General features: G+C 38.7%; 1 protein-coding gene across 2 annotated transcripts in view; it reads right to left on the bottom strand.

The window, feature by feature from the left end:
* The window catches only part of SH3RF1 (SH3 domain containing ring finger 1), an 82,455-nt gene extending 60,622 nt beyond the window's left edge, over nucleotides 1–21,833 (bottom strand). The window contains exons 1-2 of one of the 2 annotated variants that reach the window (XM_079305935.1): nucleotides 21,720–21,833; nucleotides 20,088–20,570 (exon numbers count right to left, since the gene is read on the bottom strand). In XM_079305935.1, the coding sequence (XP_079162061.1) occupies nucleotides 20,088–20,468 (381 nt within the window). In that variant the 5' untranslated portion in view covers nucleotides 20,469–20,570; nucleotides 21,720–21,833. Of the gene's footprint in view, nucleotides 1–20,087; nucleotides 20,571–21,354; nucleotides 21,620–21,719 lie in introns of those variants that run through there. The other variant, XM_079305934.1, reaches the window with a different exon arrangement.
* Between the last annotated feature and the right edge of the window lie 437 nt (nucleotides 21,834–22,270).

Genomic DNA, 22,270 nt, shown 5'->3' with positions numbered 1-22,270 from the left:
TTTAGTGTGCACTTCTCTTAGCTTTTATTGATCTCAGCAGAGTCAACTGAAACACATGTATCCAAGATTTTAAAAACTGTACTGTAAGATCATATAAGGCAAGTAATTAAGGAGTGCACATGAAAAAGGATAAAGACAAGACTCTGTGCTAGTTTAATTACAGCTTTCTGAAGTAAATACTCAACTGCGTATTACTAAAACTGTATACATACAGCCAGAATAAGCAAAAGACCATTTTTCTGTTTACTGAATGCATAATAGAAAAACATTAATTTAAAAGAAAAAAAATCACAAACACAGCAGGCTGTACAGGTAATCTAGTTTATGCTAAAAAATACCTGATTTATATTGCTGTAATCTACAGGGAGTTTGCAACTAATTTTGCCAAGACTTGTCTGTGTTATTTTAATATTCTGTTTGCCATTGGGAAATTTCTGTTCATTCCATTTTGTCAGTACAATGATTTCCATTTCAACAAGTGCGTAGATACAATCTTTAAAAACTCATTTATGAGTAAGCAAACTTAATTTCTTGTATTACAGAGTTCAAGAGTAACATACATAATTTTAAAAATACCACACAATATTCCAGTGTAAACGCCATCACTATGCAGTACTCCCATGTTTGAGATTTCTTATCATACCCGCAAAGAAGATCTAAATGTGTTAGAAACCAAATGTTTTGTAAGTACACAAATTATACATGCTCATTTCATTAAAAAAGAGAGATGCAGGATTTATGGAAAGACAAAAATACAGTAAGAGCAGACCTGCTCCACTCACTCCTTAATTTTTAATTTTTTTTTTTTAAATCACATTAAGCCTCAAAATACAGTTAGAAATATCACATCCAAAGACCAGCTCTGTTTGCTACTACTAGCTAAATCAGAGTAATGCAAGTCCACTACTGAAACTGTAATCTTTAATTTCCATAAGAAACCACAGAGCCACAGAATGGTTTGGGTCAGAAGAGACCTTCAAGATCATTTACCTACAACCCATCTGCCATGGGAAGAAACACCTTTCACTAGACCAGATTGCACAAAGCCCCATCCCAACCTGTCCCTGAACACTTCCAGTGCTGGGTCATCCACAGCTTTTCTGGGCCTCCTGTTCCAGGGTCTCATTACCCTCACAGCAGAGAATTTCTTCCTAATAGGTAATGTAAATTGACCATCTTTCAGTTTGAAGCCATTCCCCCATGTCCTGTAACTCCACACCCTTGTAAGAAGTCTCTCTCCAGCTCTCTTGTAGGCTCCCTTCAGATACTGAAGGCTGCTCTGCTGGAAGGAGACATCTCTTCTTCAGACTGAAGAGCTACAATTCTCTCAGCTTGTCTTTATAGGAAAGATCCTTCAGGCCTCTATTCACAAAAAAAAGTACCTGTTTGTGTAAAACAGTACTAATTTTAATCCTTGTTTCAGGTGCAATTTTTGCTATAAGTTTAGCATGAAATAAATGATATTTAATGCATTTAATAAGTGAAAAATAATTAGGTTTGGCAAGCCTTCTGTAAATTAGAACAGCTGAGATACCGAGTTGCACAAGCTAGAGAAATGCATTATTTCCTCTTTTAGAGCAAGTACATGGATGTATCCTCATTCCAATCTAAATGCAGCACAAGATGATTTTTGATTCTCCTTAATCTCAGGTATGAAGTAAATAAGCAGTGGACATTTTTTTTTTAAAGGAAAAAATATTATTATATTAATTCCATAGATCAAGAACTAAAGACTAACTCAAGCTCTCTGGAAGACATTACTACACCATCTAAAATGTTATTGCTTCTATTTTCTACTCCACTTTCCTGCTGAAGATTATAGTCTGGCAAGGACAATAGGAAAAAACCCCACGTGCTAGCCCATCAGCAGGCACAGCTCATAACCTGCCCATTAGCCTAAGCTGACTCTATCAGTAACCTTCAGCAGAAGACAGGAGTGATAGCAGTTGAAATTGCTACAGATAAACCTATCAAAGATCATGATTCAGCACACAAAGTGATCTCCCCAATGTCATATATTCAGCTTAAGAGCTGGAACTTAACAGTAGCTTACAATCATAACTACAAGACAGCCTTCATTAACACACTTTATTACCCAGGGCAAAAAAATGATGTTTCTGAATTCATCCTGTAAATTTCAGTTTATTTCTGAGTGCTTCCAGTCCTTCCTTCTTTTTCCATAATGTCCAACTCCACCCAAACCTACAAGGAGTTAGAAAAACTCCACAGCTTACCAAGAATATTCTCTCTTGCAATATAGAATTTTTTCAAATTCACATACTGTTATATTTTCATATGGCTGGGCTGGGGAGTGACCTTGACCACAGGAATCTGAACTGAAAGAATACTAGATTTGGTCTAAAACACTGATTTAAGCTCATCTCTTCCAGCAAATTCAGTTGGAGTTGATTCTTTCTACCCATGGTAGTATGCTTATTTTGCTTTCTTTTAAAAAGTATGAATTCATCACAGATACTTTGTAACATATGTAACACTGGCTGAATGCATAATACACCAATCAATATTTATGAATGTATGAATACATTAGTTACTGAATATAGTAGTATACTGGTGGTGCTGCTGTATCTCCATGTTCACCTACAGGCTGAAGTGAAAACAATTTCCTAGTACCAACCTATCATTTATTCAGAAGGAAACAAGTGTCATCCTACCTCCGAAAAAATGTTCATTTCACAGCTTGCTACACTTATTGCAATGGACAGTAGGATAACCTACTCTGGTAAGAAACTATAGCAGAGAAAGCAAAAACAAATGTGTGGTGTGTAAAATCCATCATGACTACGGGAGACAGTCTTGTCAATCAGATTCAATCCAACTCTCCTTGATCCACTCAAATGTACTTGAGAATTACAGGCCTCAACTCCCTGTCTGCTGGGGATCTAAATGGTAATCCAACTCGCTGATATATTTCAGAAAGTATTTTTGTATCATAATATAATCTTTCTACTAAGGGCTCAGACTTCAATGGCATGAATCAAAACACCAAGAAAAAATGGGGAACTAATAAAAGATTATTTGTTATCCCTCTTCTCCACAAAAACTTAAGAATATTTACATCACCTCTTTTATAAAGAAATATAAGTTGCTGTAAGTTTATCCAAGTGAAAGACTATTAAGAAACTAAAAAATTCTTGTTTGATAATAACTTATTTGCCTTTTCCACAGTTGTTTACGAATATGTACACTGAAACTCTTTTTCAGTATCATCATTTCACTTATATATTTCACTTTATACTTTTAGAGAAAACAAAAAATACTAATTTTGCTGCAATATAAATTAGTACTTAATCCTTTCCCACTACTACTAAAGTTATACATTTTTAAGAGTCATGTTTAAATTATGTATTAACACATAACAAAGATCTGAAATATTGAAGGATCTAGTGGTCCTTTCCTTATTTATACCACTGAAGATTGCAATTAATCCTATTTTATAGCCTTCTTCATCTACATATTAAATTATAAATAAGACCAGTCCATTCAAGATGAAGACAGCAATTTGCCTCATCAATCACTGCCACACCTGAAAATAATTCAGGGGCAGGAACTACAGGATAGCTAATTGCTTCTCTCCCTGTAAATTCCAAAATAATCTTTAGTTACTGAAGAATACTGAAGAATAAAAGGCCTATATATTTTGGAAAGTACTCAAGACACTGTCATACTGGGTGGGGAGTTTCTGCTGCTGTTACTTTAATTGATTTTCCTATTTTAAGGGGAATATTTTGTTTTTGAATAAAAAACAACTTTTGAAGGAATCCTCAAAGTAACCATTTCACTCTAGAGAGAATTTCATACTGTGAACACCAGTGAACTAACTAGTCTTCTGAAGTGCAGGATTAGTTTCACCCAGCTGTGAAGAGGCAGGATTTCAAACACTCATTATTTTTCAGAGGTACCTATGGGCCACCTGCAGTGCATCCCTGTGGAGTACCAGTCATTGGGAACCCAAAATCACAGGTCATGTATGTGATCAAAGCCACAGTATCTAGCATCTTAACAGCCAAGTCTTTGCCAGTCTATCAAAAGACAGTGAGAATATAAAGTTGGATCAGAAAGAAAAAATTTGATGTTGCCCAACCAACAGGTTTCTGCAGAAGAGTGTTATGGGATACACACACTTCCTGCTGCAAAAAATATGCCTAAAATTAGTTTCAGAAGCTAGCATTTAAATTAAGATCTCTCACAAATAATTGTCATGGAAAGCACACTGAATTTCAACAAGAGCAAGTGTGAGGCGAGGATTCCATTAATAAACCTTATCATTAAATCTGCTATGATTAAGTCTACACTCACAAAGGCTACTGCTTATTAACAGATCTTTCCCATCTCAGCAACATATTATCTTAAGAGATAGATGAACAGCTTATTTTTACTGTTAAAATGCTGGAGGCTAAATTTAGTTTTTGACAGTGATCAGCAGCTCTGATGTGCCTTGGTGGCACATTTCATTGCAATGTTATCGTTACAAACTGGAAAATCCAAACACTGAAAGCACACACAGGAAAACGCTGGTGGGATATGCTTAGCATTTAGCAGTCTTGTCTATTCAAGAATGATTCACTTCAGAGAAGCTTCCAGCACAATGTCACTTGGAATAAGAATTTCTCCTAATTTTCCCAACCTCGGACTAAGCAACATCCAAAGCAGAGTAGTGACATAAGCTGGACTCCAGTGTTTTGGGTTCCACCAGCAGCCAAGATCAGGCTGGGCCATACACTGGTAATAACCTTGGCAGTGCTCTCCTCTGCTTCCAGCACTGCCAATACTAATGAAACAAAACTAGACGCAAGAGGTTTCTTAGAAACTTCGTGTTAATGCTGTCTGGCTGGAACTATCTCTAATGCTTGTACTAATTATCCCTGAGCAGATTAGACCAGAGAGTGCCAAGCCAGTCCAGCAGTCCTTTCTGTGCACTCTGCTGGGTGACTGCATTTCCAAACTCAAAATCATATTAAATGGTTCACACCAACAGAAATTACAACAAAGCCATGAGTTTAAAAATTGTTATAGCTACATTAAGACAATCACTGATGCAGCATGATTACAAGAGATTAAAAATAAATAAACTCAAACAATACATAAAAGTAACTCACATAAATAAAAAATAATCAAGCGATAAATAAAAAATTAGAAGGAAAGCAGTAAAATACACCCATGAAAATCCTAGTTTTCCATTTTATTTAAAGTATTGCAGAGTAAATGGAGAATGTGCAAAGGGAACAAAGGGATGGTTTCCACATACCAGTAGTTCAGCTTTCCAGTGCCAATATTTTATATGGCCCATTACAGGCCTTTTATTCCCTCATCTGCATGTATTAAATAGAAAAGTTATTTTTCACCTAGAGCCATGATGAGTATGTACTCATACTTCTCAACAATACTATGGCTGTGGAACCTCGGTTCTCTCTTCTTGGAAGTAGAGAACTGAGGTTCTATTTTACTTTTTGAAAAAAGAAACAAAGTAATATTACACTGCTCAGTGATTTTCTCAAATACAGATTTCAAATATTGTGCAGTAAAATAAAGCACACAAAATTTAGTATGTTTTAGATCTTTTTCTACTACCTATAAAGAACATACTTGAATAGCAAAAAGGCTATATACAGTGTGCAAGATCATATGAAAAACTGAAGTCCACATACATCTCAGTGTGCTTTGATAATAGTATTTTGAAGGGAATAACAGTAAACTAAAATTACTACTTTTGTTATTTTTTCCTTCAAATTCAACAGCAGTCATATAATCCCCAAAGGACCACAGAGATACAGTGTACCTGAAACATAGTATTCAAAGTTATGTATGCTTCTAATGCTGCCATTTAAAAAGCCATTTAACATGTAAAAAAACCCCTTAATTTATGGTTTGCCAAATATCAGTTTCTTCCAAATCAATAATACTCCAACATCTGAAAGCTTATCCCATGAGATACTATTTTCTCATTAAAAACAGAAGTCAGAAACAAACAATTTTCTCCTAAATTAATCTCATCTTTACATGAGGAAAATGAGAAGAGAAATATCACAGCTAAGCCAACACAAACAACAAATGTTATGTTCCCCATCTGATAGTCAAAAAGTAGAGGAAAACCACACTTTGAGCCATGGTTAATTAAGTGCTTTCTAGACAAAATATGCAATCAGAATTATTTTATCTCATCAAATTATTTGCTGTGGAAACAACCAACAAAATGAAGAAAAAAAAGAAAAAAAGGTTCTATTTCCATAAAAAGCATCATTCATACCTGCAATACATGATCCAACACGGCATGAGCTCTAACCACCAAACCACAGACGTCTTGGCATGGATTTTCCCTAACCTCCACTGGAGCACTGAAAGTGATGACAAAACAACTCTCTGGCTCAATGACCCCAGCACTTGCCTGGGATGTGAACAGTTGGGTTTTAATCCTTTTTCCAGTGAATATTTTATTTTCACAGAGCGGAACAACTTCAGTTGTTCCCCTTTACAAAGGGGGCCAAAATTCTATGTGATTAAGCCACTACAATCACTGGTACCAATCTTCACAGCACATTAAATACTGAACCAAAGGCTGACTTACCTTAATTAAGGTGATTCACTTAAGGCAGATTTAATGCATACTGACAAAATGACAAAACAGAAAAAACATGGGACTTCTATATCCAGTAAAATTTTTGCAAAGCTTTTTGAAAATGTGACATGCAAAGACAAACCAAAATCAGACAGATAAACTACAAAATATCTGTTCTCCCTAAATCTAAACTGCTAGTCAACATTCCCAGGTCCTTGCTGACTCACCTTCATTAGAAAGACATAATGAAATTCAAAATAATATTTAACAAGAATATTCAGAAAATCATGATTTTATCCAAAACTAACACGACTGAGAAACAGCACCCTTGGCAATTTGTTGGTGCTATCAGAAATTACTGTGCTCCCTAGAGTATCATCTGTTGCCTTGACGGTTCATGCAAAGGATGAATGTATTTCTTTCTCCTTGTTAATAGCCTCTCAAAAATTCCATTTTTCTTTAGGCACACACCAGTGACCCAGTTCTGCTATTTATGGTCAGTTTTATCAGCCTTCATAGAGTAGTCTTCCTGGTTCCAGACTTATTCTGCTGATTGGTGCCTTTAGCAGCAGCTTTATTGCTTCAGCTACCAAAGGAATACTAAGACCAGTGTCCCTCTAATGAAGGATATCTACTCCACTTACTGAGTTTTTACAGATTTGTTTTTATGGAAGCCATTAGCACTCCTCTGCATTCCAACAGAATATTTTCCAACATATATATTTTAATAGCGAAGTTCAAAACTGCTCTTTTATTTCTATAGCTACAAGATCCTGAAAAATATAAACATAGTGAGCGTTTACGTAAGACCACTTTGGACAGATTTCATCCATTAAATTTTTTATGCTGAACAAACAGAAGAAATCTGCAAAAAAGTATTCTTGTTTCAAAACACAGAACAAATCAAATGCTATTTCATCCACCAATTACCACTACAAATCATTCAAATTCATTTATCCTACAAAAACCAACTACATTTTCCAAAAGCAAAACACAGTTTGGCACCTAATGGTATATTCAGGCTAAACGTTAATAATTGTAATCCACACCCAAAACCAGAGCTCTGTGGTACTGACAAAGCCCCAATGATTTGATGACAAGTTTGGTCTTCTTTTGCAAAAGGAAAGGGTTTTCCTTAAGTTAAAAATGCCACACTTTCACAACAATTTCATTGCCTCTACCTCCTTCCTAAAACCAAAACATGCAGAAAGAATATGAATCTCAGTTTTTAGACATATTTATGCATTCAAGTCTAGCACACTAGTGCATAACTTGATTTTGGTTTGTATGAAATCTTAACATTCTTAGTAATGTTCTAGCTTTGAGGATCAGAGGTACTTGACTTCCCAAGAGTTAGATGCTGTTCCCAGGAAGATGCAGGGTGCTAACCTCACAGTAGTTAGAAGAGAGAGCACAATGATTTCCTAAAGGAAATTGCAGCCAGTGTCCAGATCTGAGGGTGAAGTTATCTGTTTAAGCACAGAGGATTCCTCCAACATCACAAGGTATCTTGCACAAAAGAAACTTACTAATTTCTGAGAGCAACAACTTCAAGGTTTGCTTGAAACACACAATGTGGAATACTGGAATACTCTGTTTCCCATTTACAATAGGTGAGACTATGCTCTGGTTACTGCACACTGGGCTAAAAGGTTTTTTGAGCTCTAAGACATGCCTAACTACGATGAAGTTAGCGTGTGGTTTGATTCAGATAAATTACTTTGAATATCAATCTGGCTGTGTACAACTAGGCTCCAATCTGACTGCATCTAAGTGAAGCTGCATTGAAATCCTTTGTAAAAAGACAAAAAACTTCATACATTCAGAGGTTTCTTCCAAGGACTGTATTGTAAGTCCTTATCTTCCATGACTGCAGGTACAAAACTGTCTCTAAAATTATTTTTTTTAACAATTTCTAATACAAGTGCTTACTTGTGAACAGAGCAGTACACTACAGACAAAAATATACACCCACCTAGGCAACCACAGCCTACAAACCCTGAGAAACAGGCACAAACTTCATCAAGCAGTCCATCTCAGTAATTCATGTAACTTCCAACAATATCAAAAAATAAGGAACTATGTGGTAGAGCCTAACTGCAGACATTTCAAAATCTCTAAAAGGAATAAGGATGCCACATTACATAAAATTTCACCCACAGAATATTTTTAAAATGGCACTTTTTATGCAAAATTCTGATTGCTGCAGGAAAAAAAGGAACCAACACTTCCTGACAGTTGTGCTGGTTTAACTCATACCCTCGTCTTCCTTGGATTCTTCTAGTGCAAACTCAGAAAATTTGAAACAAGTATTATACTTTTAAAAAAAGTCTCCCTACCAAACACTACACATGCAATTATGAATATTCATTCTTTAACTGTTTCAGACATGGTATTGAATATTCCATTTTTAAATAGAAAAACCCACTTCACCTGTGCTTGGACTGCAGGGGATAATAGGTTTCTCTTCTATGCCATTTGAAATCAATTTTGATGTCTTTGATGCTGTTCCATTAAATGGCAGGTTGATAAAAAACAAATAGGAAAGCATAAATAACATCAGTTCCCTGTTGCAAGCAACACAATTCTGAATTGATTATATGAAAAAGTATGATTTCCTGAGAACAGAACATAAACCCACAACAGCAGCTGAAGTCTGAAATAAGTTTTCCTTGACTCTTACATTTCTTTCTGCGTTCAGAGATTTCAGTACAAGAAGACAAACATTTATTGAAATTTTAAACTACTTTGGGAACCCATTTCCAGAAACAGCCCACTAGTTATTCAATTTCTGCACTGAAAAACCAATTCCCTTATTAGTTAAAGCAAACAAAATCCCCCTCACAGAATAAAACCAATATTATTTTGAAACCATAGTTCTGGAAGGACAGCTCTTTTATTCGTATTATGGAAAGGTGACCTGCTCCAACATATGGAAAGGATACTGAAAATATTTCACTGTTTTTTCTTGAAGAACATGTACCATAAAATCCATTCTTCTTATCATCATGACTGAATTCAAAACAATAGATTGCGACCATGCTCCGTAATGCTAGCATGATGTTTAAATTCTTATTTTCAGTTACTACTAACTGAAAGAAAAGACAAAAGCCAGAAGAAACATGGAAGCAAGATGAAAGTAAATGTCATCAAATCCAAACAGCCAGAGATTATGTTTAATTTTTCTTCCTTCTTTAAGGATTTTCCAATTTCCCAACAATTCCTAGAACACTAGCCCCCTTTTTATATATTCCTTTTGAGTTCATTGAACAAAATATTAGAATTTGTAGCTTTACTGGTTCTATAAGAACAATGAAAATACATTATTAGTAATAAAACAGACATTTTCAAAATCCTGTGAAGAATCTCAAAGTGCTTGGGAAATATGTCAGAAATAATCCTCAAAGTCCTGAATGGAAGTTCTTTAACCATTTTGGAACGGTACTAGTCTAAATGTCACATAATACATGACGCACTATTACAAAATAATAATGAAAAATAAAATATACAGCATTCAAACACACACATACTGAAGGAAACAAGATAGCATGTGAGTCAACACACTTAGATTTCTTTCTCACCTCTTGTCTAGCCAACATCTTCATAGCAACTTCTTTATTTTGATGCTCTCCAAAACCTTCCTCAAACATCAAGCTACCTCTTCAACTTGATCCTGCAGCACTTCCCCCTCACCAAGCCTCTAATTCAATTCCAGCGAGCCAAGAGTCATTTGCTTGATCCCATTTCATCTATTATTTTATCTAATTGGTCCATTGCTGGGTTCCAAGCCTACCTACTGCAGTTTGTTTTCTTTCAACACCACTGTCCCTCTTCCTTATTCCTTGACCATTTGGGTCTTATCACTCATCAGTACAGAAATTTCTCTGCTTTTCAGCCATCTCCTCTCAGAGGACTTCTCCCACCCTTTCAATGAGATAAGTGATTGCTCTCATGCCTTAAGGCTACCTGAGTGCTCAGCTCTTCTGCCACCCTCTCCCCACATACATTCACCCTTTCCATCTCCTGGACCTGGTTTGAATCCTACATTAGAACAAGTTCCTAAAGGAAGCGGGGCAATCACCATCCCTGGAAGTGTTCAAAAAACAAATGAATGTGGCACTTCATTATATAGTTTAGTGGTCATAGGGCTATTCAGCCAAAGTTTGACTTGATGATCTTGGAGGACTTTTCCAGTGTTAATGATTCTATGATCCACTTCCTCTGCTCCTACTCTTGAGCTGCGTGAACATGTCTGGCAGGAATCCTCCTGTTAGGCTGGATTCTTCCACTACATACAGCTTTTCTTTAATTCCTCCAACTCCTCTACCTCAGGAGCTATGCCCAGGAGACAGACACAGCTTAAGCTCAGCAGTGTTAGAAGAGCCAGAACTCAACAGAAGCAATATACAGAGTACAGTGGTGGTCAAGGCCACATTATCGGCATAATGTTCTTTGTGGTCTTTAAATTCTGATCCATACACTCCCATTTGCTTGAAAGATTTGCAAAAATAGCTTGTGAAACAACCATGAGAAGATTTTAATCTGTAAATGCACAGTTGCAAGGAGACAAACTGTTATTTTTATCTACCTTATTCTGTATCTAAAGTTTAACCTAATTTTGTTGGTTTGCAAACCAGGAATTAGGTGCATTTTTTAAAAAAATCCTTTATTCACTCTTCCTCCCCCCAAACAAAGTGATAGCAATTTCAACTTTTTCCTCTAGTTGTAAGTACTAGTGTTAGTGCATATAGTAAATGGTAACTCAGATCAGCATTTCTCAACTTTAAGATCTATCTGTCTTCTGAAAGATTATCTATTCATCTGCTTATTGACTATCCTTGCCCTGCTTAGTCCTAAGATCTAAGAGGATTACAAAACCTGGTGGCAAGGCTGAAGGCTTGTTAACTTAATAAGGCTGTGGATTTAAAACTGTGTTAAATGAAACAGGTTTTGAAAATGGCTTAAGTCTGCTAGTGTGGATAAGATTTAAGACTCTCCTCTCTTTATCTAGCTCATGAGAAAGACCATGTGAGATAGCAGGGCACTGGCACACGTGAACAAGTAAAGGTCCATGAGACATTGATTTTCTTTCACTGAGCTCTCAGCTTCAGAATCAAAGCTTTTTCACTACTCAGGGGCACATTACCACAGTGCAGTGAACTCAACTTTACTGGATTTGTTTAAAATAAGCTTCTAGAACAGTCATGCCCTTTATATGCCAACTCAGATTGTCATCTGCTTATCTTTGATTATTTTTCATTTTAACACATTTTAAAGTCAGAAGTGCTTTATTCTCACCCATTTTTTTAAAAATATAAATAAAGACTATAACTTTAAGGGGTAAGATAGCATGCCAAAAAGAGAATAATTGAAGAGACACGTTTCAAATTATTCAGTATTGATGTTCTGCCACCCCTGTGCAAGTAAGACTACATTCCTTCTCTTGAGTTCAGCAGCTTGAAAGTCTCGAGGAAATGAGTACTTTTGTCTTTAATCAGAGCTTTTCAAAAGCTTCGCTTGTAGAACTGTGATTCACACAAGGTAAAACAGTGGCTCAGTTCTTTAAAAATCTTTCAATGCACATGTATATTTTGAAAGCTTAGATGCTGAAAAGAAGAAGTCAAGAGAGGTAGTATGCACATCTTTCCTTTTCTTGTAAAAGAAAGAGTTCTCATCTTTCTGCAACACTAATGCCATGAAATAAAATCAGTTTTATTAATAAAGAAATGCTAAAGACTTAGGAGTACTTCAAGTGTTACGAAGTCCAACAGAACACTTGATGCCAGGCTTATCTTCTGAACAGCACTGGCAGCAGTCCTTCACTTCAGAGGAGGAGAATGCTATCTATATTAATATTTAAACAACACTGAAATGCTTATCTTTGATCAAAATGCATTTATGATTAATGGCATACTTCCCAGCTAGAAACGATAAAATTATACTTTGCACATTTACAGAATATAAAAATGGACTATTTATATACGACTCTGAAAAATCATGAAGGATTGAAAGAACAATTAAACACCAGAACAGAGCTTTTAGTTCAATTAAAAACAAACAAATTTAAAAACCAAAGAGAAATTCACACCATTTTCCAAAAATTAGATGTGGAAGGCCAAGATTATCAGCAATATTTCAAACAGAATTACTGTGTGAGAGGGATGGCATACAAGAGAATCTTGTCCTCATTTGTAGGAGATCAGACACATCATTGCAGATTCTGGCTTTTTAATACTTGAAAACTAAATGCTTATGCTGGGGTGGGGGGAGGGAGGGGGAAGTAGATTGGATAAATCAAGAACCCAATAAGATAGGAACAAAGACATAGACAAGAAATTACTTGAAATTCTGAAATGTTTATACTCTTACACTACAAAAACTTCACCTTGGACAATAAATCACGTATTTGAGTGCCACAAGTGTAAAATGAGAGTCACAACCCAAAGCTTATAAGGGTACAGCAGAGTGCTCATATACACCACAGTTGACTTTTGTGTACCTAGCAGGCTCAGATTCCAAGACACTTCGGCAACAGTGTCAGTAAATGAAACATTGACTTCTGTGTTTCACTTTTCCTTCAACTGGAGAATCCAAATCTGCAGGTTTCCAGGAAACATTGAATGACATTTCAAAGATATATATATATATATGTAAGCATCACATGTCTAAAGAATTCAAAATACTGGACTCAATTTCTTTCTTTGGAGTGATTGTCCTGATCTCCAGAGCATCTTTCTGAGTCCCAACAATTTCCTGACGTTTTAGAGGACACCAATGTGAAAACAGAACCAATTGCCTCTGTGCTGACCAGCTCAGGTTCTGCACCCAAACTGCATGGCAACTCTGGCAATATCCATGGGAAAGGGATAAGTGGCAGTGCAGCAAAGCTCTAAGCAGAACGAATGCCAGTGTTCAGTCTGACAGTCAGAGGACAGGACTGTCAACTTCCCCTCTATACCTAAGAAAGATAAGGCATGCATAGAAGAGCACTTGGATGTGTGACTCTCCCACCTCAGGACCACCTTCTAAAATTAATTCAGCTCACCTCAAAGAAGCAATTCTCAGTACAAAAAAACCCAAAAACCTGCTCTCCAAAAATACTCTGATTTAGTGACGTGAAAAGTAAAGGATTTGATCTAGTTCAACTGACCAAAGAATTCACTGCTGATTTTCTAAGACTAGTTTTTCTGTCCTAACACAAAGGGATCTGACAGGAAATGAGGTTTAACAGATGCACACTTTTCCTTCATGAAGGCAGTAATGAAGTGTATACATTAATAGGGCTGACCAGATGACATTTCAGCTTTAATTACTGAGACATTCTTGTCCCATTAGGATGAGGATACAGTCAGTGATTTAAATGAGAAGAAAAACCAAAAATGAAGAATCATCCCAGGAGACTAGGCAATACAGTAATATTAACTTATACTTTATGATCCTCTTGCATTTAGCAGATCTTAGTCATTTATACTACAAGATTGTACATAGTCCATATATCTCAATAGAAAATTTTCTTTCCTATTGTTTATTTTTTGTTCCTTATGTCTGAGACACAGTCATGGACAAATGGGACACAAGAGGTAAGAAAACTAGTTGTTTTCTTTTTCTTGGAAGTAGTACAGTAAGATCAGAGGCAGGAGACAGTTTGAATAAAGGACAACAATGAAGCCAAAGAAAAGACCAAGGAAGGTGTTATGTGTATCATAAGGAGAAGGTCAAATGCACTGCAAGGGGAAGTTCACCAAAAGAAAGACAAACAACTGATCATGACAAGATTCCAGGTTTTTTTCTAGTTTTATTATCACAGCTGCAGTTAAAGGCTTTCTGTTTTTTGCAGTTCCTATCCATGCACTAAACATTGAAGTTACATTAAAAACCATTTCACTCACTTAAAAGAGAGGGGACAAGAAGGATTTCTAGCTGACCCCATCCCAACCAGCTCTTCATACCATGCATGATGCCTATTAAGTCACCAAATGCACTTCAGAAAGTCAGACACTATGCACAGAGAAACACAGCAATAGCAATACTGACTTTTCTAACCAGATCCTGGATCACCTATGCAAAGCAAATTTTTTGGTATTAGATTTTTTTGGTAATATAAGAAAAAAAATCAAGAACTTTTATTGTCACTAAAAATACCTGCTTCCCTTCACAAGCCCATTAAAAGTAAGGGCTTGAGACTTTGTTTTTATGCAGAAGTTTAAATTTTATGAATGATCAAAGCTTTCTGAGTAGAGCAACTCAATGGCCACATTAAAGTGGAGGAAAAAAAGACACCGTTTTATTTCATGTAGGTGGTTTTAAATAAATCTACATAAATGGAGGAATATTAAACTGGAAAATGAAGGTAATCAGAGACAGCCCTCTCTTCCACATGAAGACAACAAAAAAAACTTTAAAAAACAAAAAGCTGTAAATAAATTTAAAAGGTATTTAAGATTTCAGTATCACATGCAAATAATGTGGATTTGCTTTTAGTTAATAGATCAGTTTATTTCAAAACCTAATTGTTTTCTTAAAAAAGGTATTAGACTAGTTTGCATCAAGCAGATTAATGTTAATTGGCAGGTTCAAACTATGGAATTAAACATTCTGCATTACCAACAGAATTTACACTAGATATTCTCTTCTTCTTCTTCTTTTCAAAACACACTTAAATCTATGCATCAGTGTGCCAGTCAGATGCAGACTTCCCTAGCTGAAGGATGGACTACCACTTATACAGATGTTTCAAGTGTCTGGCTTTTCCTCAGTGAGGTATTCATGTGATTTCCTATTAAACATCCAAACAAAATTAAATCCTCTTTACAATGTGACACTAAGCATTGCGCCATCTTTGGGACAGGAAATGAATAATGAACAGTTCTCCAGTAATGTGGAAGTCAATGATTTAGAGTTAACAGCAGGATATACTGACCTCAACTGAGACTGTAGAACCATTGTAAAACAACCATGGATACATCCAGTATTTTAAAAAAGTCAATGTCTGCCCTGGAGAGCATAAAGTCTAAATAGCGAGTCAAACAAAGAAAGTACTATCAGTCATATCTGCAGATGGGAAACAGAGGCACAAAGAGCTTTGAGTGACTCTGTGCAAGGTCATAAAGGATGTCTGTAGCAAAGCCAGGAACTGAGCCCGGAAGCTCTCAATCCTATCTCAAAGCCCAATGCCTTTGGACACAGAGACAGTTCTTCCTTTTGCTTATCCTCCTTCTCTAGCTAATTATTTATCTCTGAAAGGCAATATATTATCACCATGAGAGTCAGTCTGCTTTCCTTTTACATTTATGATCTCCATTATGATCTCCATTAAATTTTCTCTAGTTTCACACAGGATACAACAGTGTTACACAGAAGTAATTAAAATTGTACAAGCAACTGTAAACATAACGAGTGCAATGTAAACATAAAAACAGAATCTGGTGTCTCAGCAAGCATGAAATGAAACAAAAGCATGCATATTTGATTTGCAAAGACTTCACAAAATATTTTCTAATGATCACTCCATAACATGAAGAGCTGTCTATCTCTAGATTCCCAAATGTTACTTGGGTACTTCCTCTCCCCTTTCCTTCTTCCTTCCCCAGATTTATATGCTGAGCATGATGCCATATGGTATAAAATAACCTTTTGGACAGGGGGGCAGCTCAAAATCAGGTACCATCAAGTAATGATTTTCCAGCTGACGATCACAAATATCAAACATGGAACTAACTGCATTAACCATTGTACTTTGCATATTTCTACAACTATTTTTTCCTTTAAATGGGTATGTTTTACACTCCAGAGGTTTCTAGGGTCTTTCCAGAATAAACACAACCAAAAAGGGAAAAGCTTTAGGACTTTCACATTGCACTGTAATATTTCTTGACAAGATTGTCCATGGATATACAGTGGAATATACTCAAATTACACTACCAATACTTACTCAGCATAAGCATCAACTCTATCAGGAATGGCCAACTTTTGAGCAACTCATGCTTTTCTTTTGTTAATGGAGATCATTTGAATTCTTCTCTCAGCTCCTCCTGTCTACATTTGGTCCAGAAAACAGCTGAAAATCTTATTTTACAAAATATTTTCAACAGTGATGAGATCTCAGACTATCTAGACAACTCTCTTCTAGGTTCTGTGGGAAAGATAACCCTAATTTCAGAAAGTCAGACTATAAACAAACCAGAAGGAGACTTAATATGTCTTAGGAAATACAAATTCAAAGGACCAGTTAAACATGGATCATCTTTAATCTATCTAGGAGAGAACAGCTCTCCAATATCTAGCAACATACACACATAGCTACATATAAAACTCCTGCAATAAGCATACCCTTGCAAAACTGCCATAAGGAACTTAGGATAATTCTTGTTTGACATACTCTGTGAAAATTAAAAAAATCACTAACTAATTACTAACTATGGTCATTTACTAATAACCATAAACATAAAAGGATGGGCCCTAACATTTTTGAATGCTCTTTTGAAGGAAACAAGGCTCATGTGATCATGCAGTCCCTCAAAAGCCCTCAATAACTTGCTCCTGGTGACCAGTCCCAAGCAGATTTGACAGTAGGCTGTGGCTCTTACAGCTCTTCCAAGCTGTCAACCTAGCTGAAGGTCTTCACTTGAAAAAAAGGAGAAAAGTATTAAATTCACATCCATACCAGAGAGGAAGCTGCAGTACTGTTTGCTGCCCTGGCAAGCTGGCTGCCTAAAAGAGAACTGCAGGGCAGACAGCAACCACAAGTTTTCCATCAGGTGCAGCAGGATCTGCTGCCTTTGCCCAGCCAGTACCAGGGAAAGGCACAGGAGCTTTATACATCAAAACAGCAGGGGAACAAAATAGATTAAGAACTTGCACAGAGAATTGCTGTTGTTACAGCAGTGAAAGCTTATAGAGGTTACAGAAAGAGGGTTACTCCAGTGGGGGAGATACTAGGCATAAGATTTGTAAATCCCCACCACCCACCCAGCTTCATTAGTTTTAAGACTCAAGGAACCATTTGTTTGTTTATTGCCATGTGTCACCACATACATACAGAGAACGCAATATACTGTGCAATTACAGGGCTGGCCACTCCACAGTCATTGATAGAGTTCAGGAAATCATGCTGCAGTACATGCTGTATTAACCTTTTCTGAAAATTATGGCATTCTCTGAAAGGGCATTTATGAGCTTAGTATTACTTCAGGGTATAAGTAGAATGTTTATGACTTGACAGCCTTCATCCACATTTACTTCATTTAACATAACAGCAACTTTCATTTACTAGTTCCCCTTCAGCAAAATTAGTTTAGGAAATCTGACTCTGCCACTCATCTAGAAACAGATTTTCCTCTTCAATTCCCAGGGTGGAACTGTATTTGCAAGCATCTTTATGTTAGAGTTAGCAAAACAAATAGAGCATTCATTTCAACACTGACCATTAAAGTGGCATTTTGCTCTCTGGACTTTTTTTTTTTTTTTTCAAAACCACTTTTCATATAGAAAATATAAAGTAGTTCATATCTCCACCTTCTTATCCATCAAAGTTGGTTCATGTTCTTAGAAGAATTGGCTTCCTAAAAAAAAAAAGACTGAACAAAGTGGACAAATGATGAGATCATCGTCTTTCCTTGTCTCCCAAAGGAAAGAAGGAACAAGAATGCCTCTGAAACTCCAAAACCAAAGATGGAATAAGATTTACTGTAAAACACTGCAAACTATCACTAATATTCAATGAGTGTCAGCACGAGGAATGCATATGGTCGCAGTTTTAATGACACACAGTACAGCAAAAGCTGAAGCAACCTTCCATGTGTTATCACTTTCTACTCTGCACAACATCTGGAAATGCAAATGTTGCAAAATAGGATACTATAGATCATTTTAAAAAATAGAAAGAAAATATTCCATATTCAAGTTATTTTGTCTAATAAGGCTTTGAGAAACTCTGAAGTACAGCCCTTCATGCACAGTGCTGCACTGGAAAACTTCTTGGAGGAGAAGCAGTCTCTGAAAATACACAGTGATTTACAAAGGTCATCACAAAAACATATAAACAAATTGCAAGGGTTTTTTGTTTTCAGTTGAAGAGCATTTGCAAATGCAGGGTATCATGACAAACACCCTAAAGTTCTGGAGAAGACCAGACTGTTTTTGATAATGCTGATGCTTCTTAGCAGTACTTTTTAAGGATTCTATGTTCTGGAAAACTCACCAAAAACACAAAAACAAACCACTAACAAAAAAACACCACAGATCACCTTCTCTCCTCACCAATTAATATATATATACAAACAAAACTCATTAGTAGGAGGTATGTTGATAATTATAATTTCTACATTTTAAAGTAAAGAACCTAATGAGATCTTCAGCAAGCAGATGGAAAAACAACTGTATTTTAAATCCTTATGTAAACTTAAGAGGTGTATCTAAGATCTTTTGGAGAGATTCCAATCACGTCAAGTACAACTGAGGAAAATCTGTGTTAGGCTTCCTTCACTGGGTAAGCAAACGAAATAATTCAGATACACTTCAAAATAAAGACTAGCTCCTGCCACAAATACACTCAAGTCCTCTTCTTGGAGCTCCTTACAACATTTCATAAAAATCGAATAAGCTCCACAAGATAGAAACCACTCAAACCATTCAGAAACTCCACTTTAAACACAGGAACTCAAACTGGGCAGCAAAACCTTTCAGAGAAGCTGTCCTGCTTTGTCATTAGATAAACCAGAGCAAGGTCTGTCATCTCATAAAATTACATTTCCTGACAGAGGTTCTGGAATGAATAATCATGAATGAGGCTACTGAGTCTTGATTATAAGGTATGACAGAGTCTACAGGTTGCTTAGCTCTTAGGAAGGAACTAGAGTACATAAAGAAGGCAATGTCTTCCCATCATGGTACATAAATCTTCCAAATCCCCTAGGAAAAAATACTGGAGGAAAAACTAATAAAGAAATAATGAGGACTAAGGGTGCAAATAACTTAGTAGATTTCAGGAAATTAAAAATTTATTTTTGAAGGAAAGAAAGTAAAAATTTAGGTACTTAGAAGTGGCAAAACTTCTCTGCTCATGCTTAACATTCATTATGTCTAACTTAAAGGAAATTTACTGATTGGAAAAATCACTTCAGATAGTGAACGAGCCAAAATGAAATCTCTAGTCTTGCAGTTGACAAACCAAAAACAATTTCAAATGTTCCTCACAAGACCTCTATCCTTAACAATCACTTAAGCTTTCCACATAAGCTACCATGCTCTATTTGACCGTCTTTGTATTGGACAGTTATGGAATTCTTCTTGCCTCAAAAGCTGAGAGTTTTAATAAGGAAGCATTATTAGTATTTATATTATACTAAACCAACATCAACCTTGCTAGAAATCTACAGAAATTCTCAAAATCACATTGTTTTGCTGTATTAACTATCTGACTGCCTTTATCCCAAAGCAGAGGCCATCAACCATTTCAAAATGATGCAGGAAAAGACAGGAATGCAACAAAATCCTGTCACCGCGTGGTACTTACCCTAACAGGAGGGCTCCGTGCTTGCACCCTTTGCTGCTGTCCAACCTGCGAGCTCTGCAGGTCCTTGGACCCGCAATTAGCTACAGTGTTGATGGGGACCCTTAACGCGTTTGTGCCAGCAGTCCCACCGCCGGGTTTTCGAGGCCTCTGTTTGATGCCATCCAGTAGTCTCACGAGCAAAATGTTACTGGGGAGTTCGTCAACACCGCAGTCCACCAAAGTCCGGCACTCGGGACATCGCAGCTCATTGCGAGAGCTCACAATGCCCAGCAGGCAGCGTTTACAAAACGTGTGCTGGCAAGGCAGCACTTTCGCAGAAGCATCAAGGCGTTCTAAGCAAACAGGACACTCCAACAGATCCAGCAAAGCCGATTCATCCATTTTCCTTGTATTACTTAATGAAATAACAAATCTTCGCAGAATTTGTGTGTTTTGAGCGCTGCAACGGTATCATGTTACGTCCATTCCTCTTCTGACCGTGCTCTAAAATGTTTTGAGGAAAAAAGGCATTAATAACATGGGAAAAGTCAGCAAGATCACTTTATATGATGATGTTCATACAAAGAGCAAATTAAGAGATCACTAGACTAATTCAGTAGATATTTTCAAAAAATGAAACATGAATACAGCAATAGCAATCTACATTAATGTATCTGCTTACATCTCTGAACATTTGAGACATTGATGGCAAAGGTAACTACAACGGTGTCCAAAACCACGCAGCCTACACCAACAGGGCATAGAAAGTGGAATTATATTTATGCTAACACTAAGCCAACAGTGAACTACATTTCTACCCTTTCTATGAAAACTACTGCAGCGCATTACACAGCTCAGCCTTGAAAACAGCCTCCAGCTCACAAGGTTTTAAGCTTACCGCAAGCACTGACAAGAGGGATCATGACAGTGCCGCCTTTAAGAAGCGCTTCAAAAACTATCGCAAAGTGATTTACAGCAGGAAGTGCTACTGCCATATCGCAGGACAACACAAGCGCTGCGTATGCGGCCACAGAGGCAGGGGCGAGCCCCCAGCCAGCCCCAGTGAGGGGCTGGAAAAGGGAGAGGGGAAAAACAAACACCACTGAAGAGCCTCCCGAAAAAAAAAACATTCTGAGAGAAGGCACACCAGGATGCTTCACAGGCAGAAAAAGGCTTGCTAAGCTCGGCAGTGCCCAGCGCCAGGCGAAGTTGAGCGCCTCCCGCCAGCCCCCGCAGCCGCCTGCGGGAGAGGCTCCCCCGGCTCCCCGGGCGCTCGTCCCGCACCTACCTGTTCTCGGGCTCCGCGCCCGGACCGCCTCCCCGACCCACCGCTCTGTATTCCCCTGCTGCCCGGGGAACAGCGACCCGCGGGCGGGCGGACACCGCGGCGGCGGCGCGCAGGGGACCTGCGGGGACAGGGGCGAGCGGGGACGGCTCCGCGGGAGGCGGGAGGGGGCACGGCGCTGTCACCCCGCCTGAGGCGCCGGGCAAAGGGAGGCAGGGAGGGGTCGGGCCCACGGCCCCTCCGCCACGCCGCGCCAAGCCGAGCCGAGCCGAGCCGAGCCGAGCCGAGCCGAGCCGCCCCTCGGGGAGCGCAGGGGTCTCCGGGGAGCTCGGGCGCCGCCCCCTCCTCGTCCCTCACCCGGCTCTCACCGTGTGGCCGCGCCGCCCCCGCTTTGTTCCCGTGAGGAGCCGCCACCGGCCCCACCGCTGCCTCTCCCGCCGCGGCAGCGCCGAGACTCCCGTGCCCTCCCCGCCCCGCCGCGCAGGGGCCGCTGACGCGAGGGGCGGCACCGCCCCGCCCGGCACCGCCCCGCCGAGGGGCCGCGGGCAGGGAGCGGGGGCGGGCCCGGCGGGGCCCGGCGGCAGCACCGCCCCTCGCGGTGCCCCGCGTCCTCCCTGCCGTCCCCACCGTCCCCGCCTCGCTGGATACCTCGGGCAGTGGCCGGGGCGGTGGGAGAGCACAGGCGGCCTCCTGGGACTGGAGGAGAAGGCGCTTCCCCCCTGCCTTGTGGGCTGTGGGCAGCCCGGACGGGCACCTGGGGCTGCCGCCGTCTGCGCGGGGGCGGTGGCGAGCGAGGAAGGGAGCGAGGGTGGGTGGCCGCCCGCCGCCCGCCGGGCTGCCCCCGCTCGCTGCCTGTGGTAAGTCATAGCCGGAGCGCCGGCCTGCGGCTGCCAGGCCCTATAGAAGGAGGAGCCGGGGT

Source organism: Erithacus rubecula (genome assembly GCF_903797595.1).
Source record: "Erithacus rubecula genome assembly, chromosome: 5".
Lineage (NCBI taxonomy): Eukaryota > Metazoa > Chordata > Aves > Passeriformes > Muscicapidae > Erithacus > Erithacus rubecula.
This window is presented reverse-complemented; position numbering and strand designations above follow the sequence as displayed.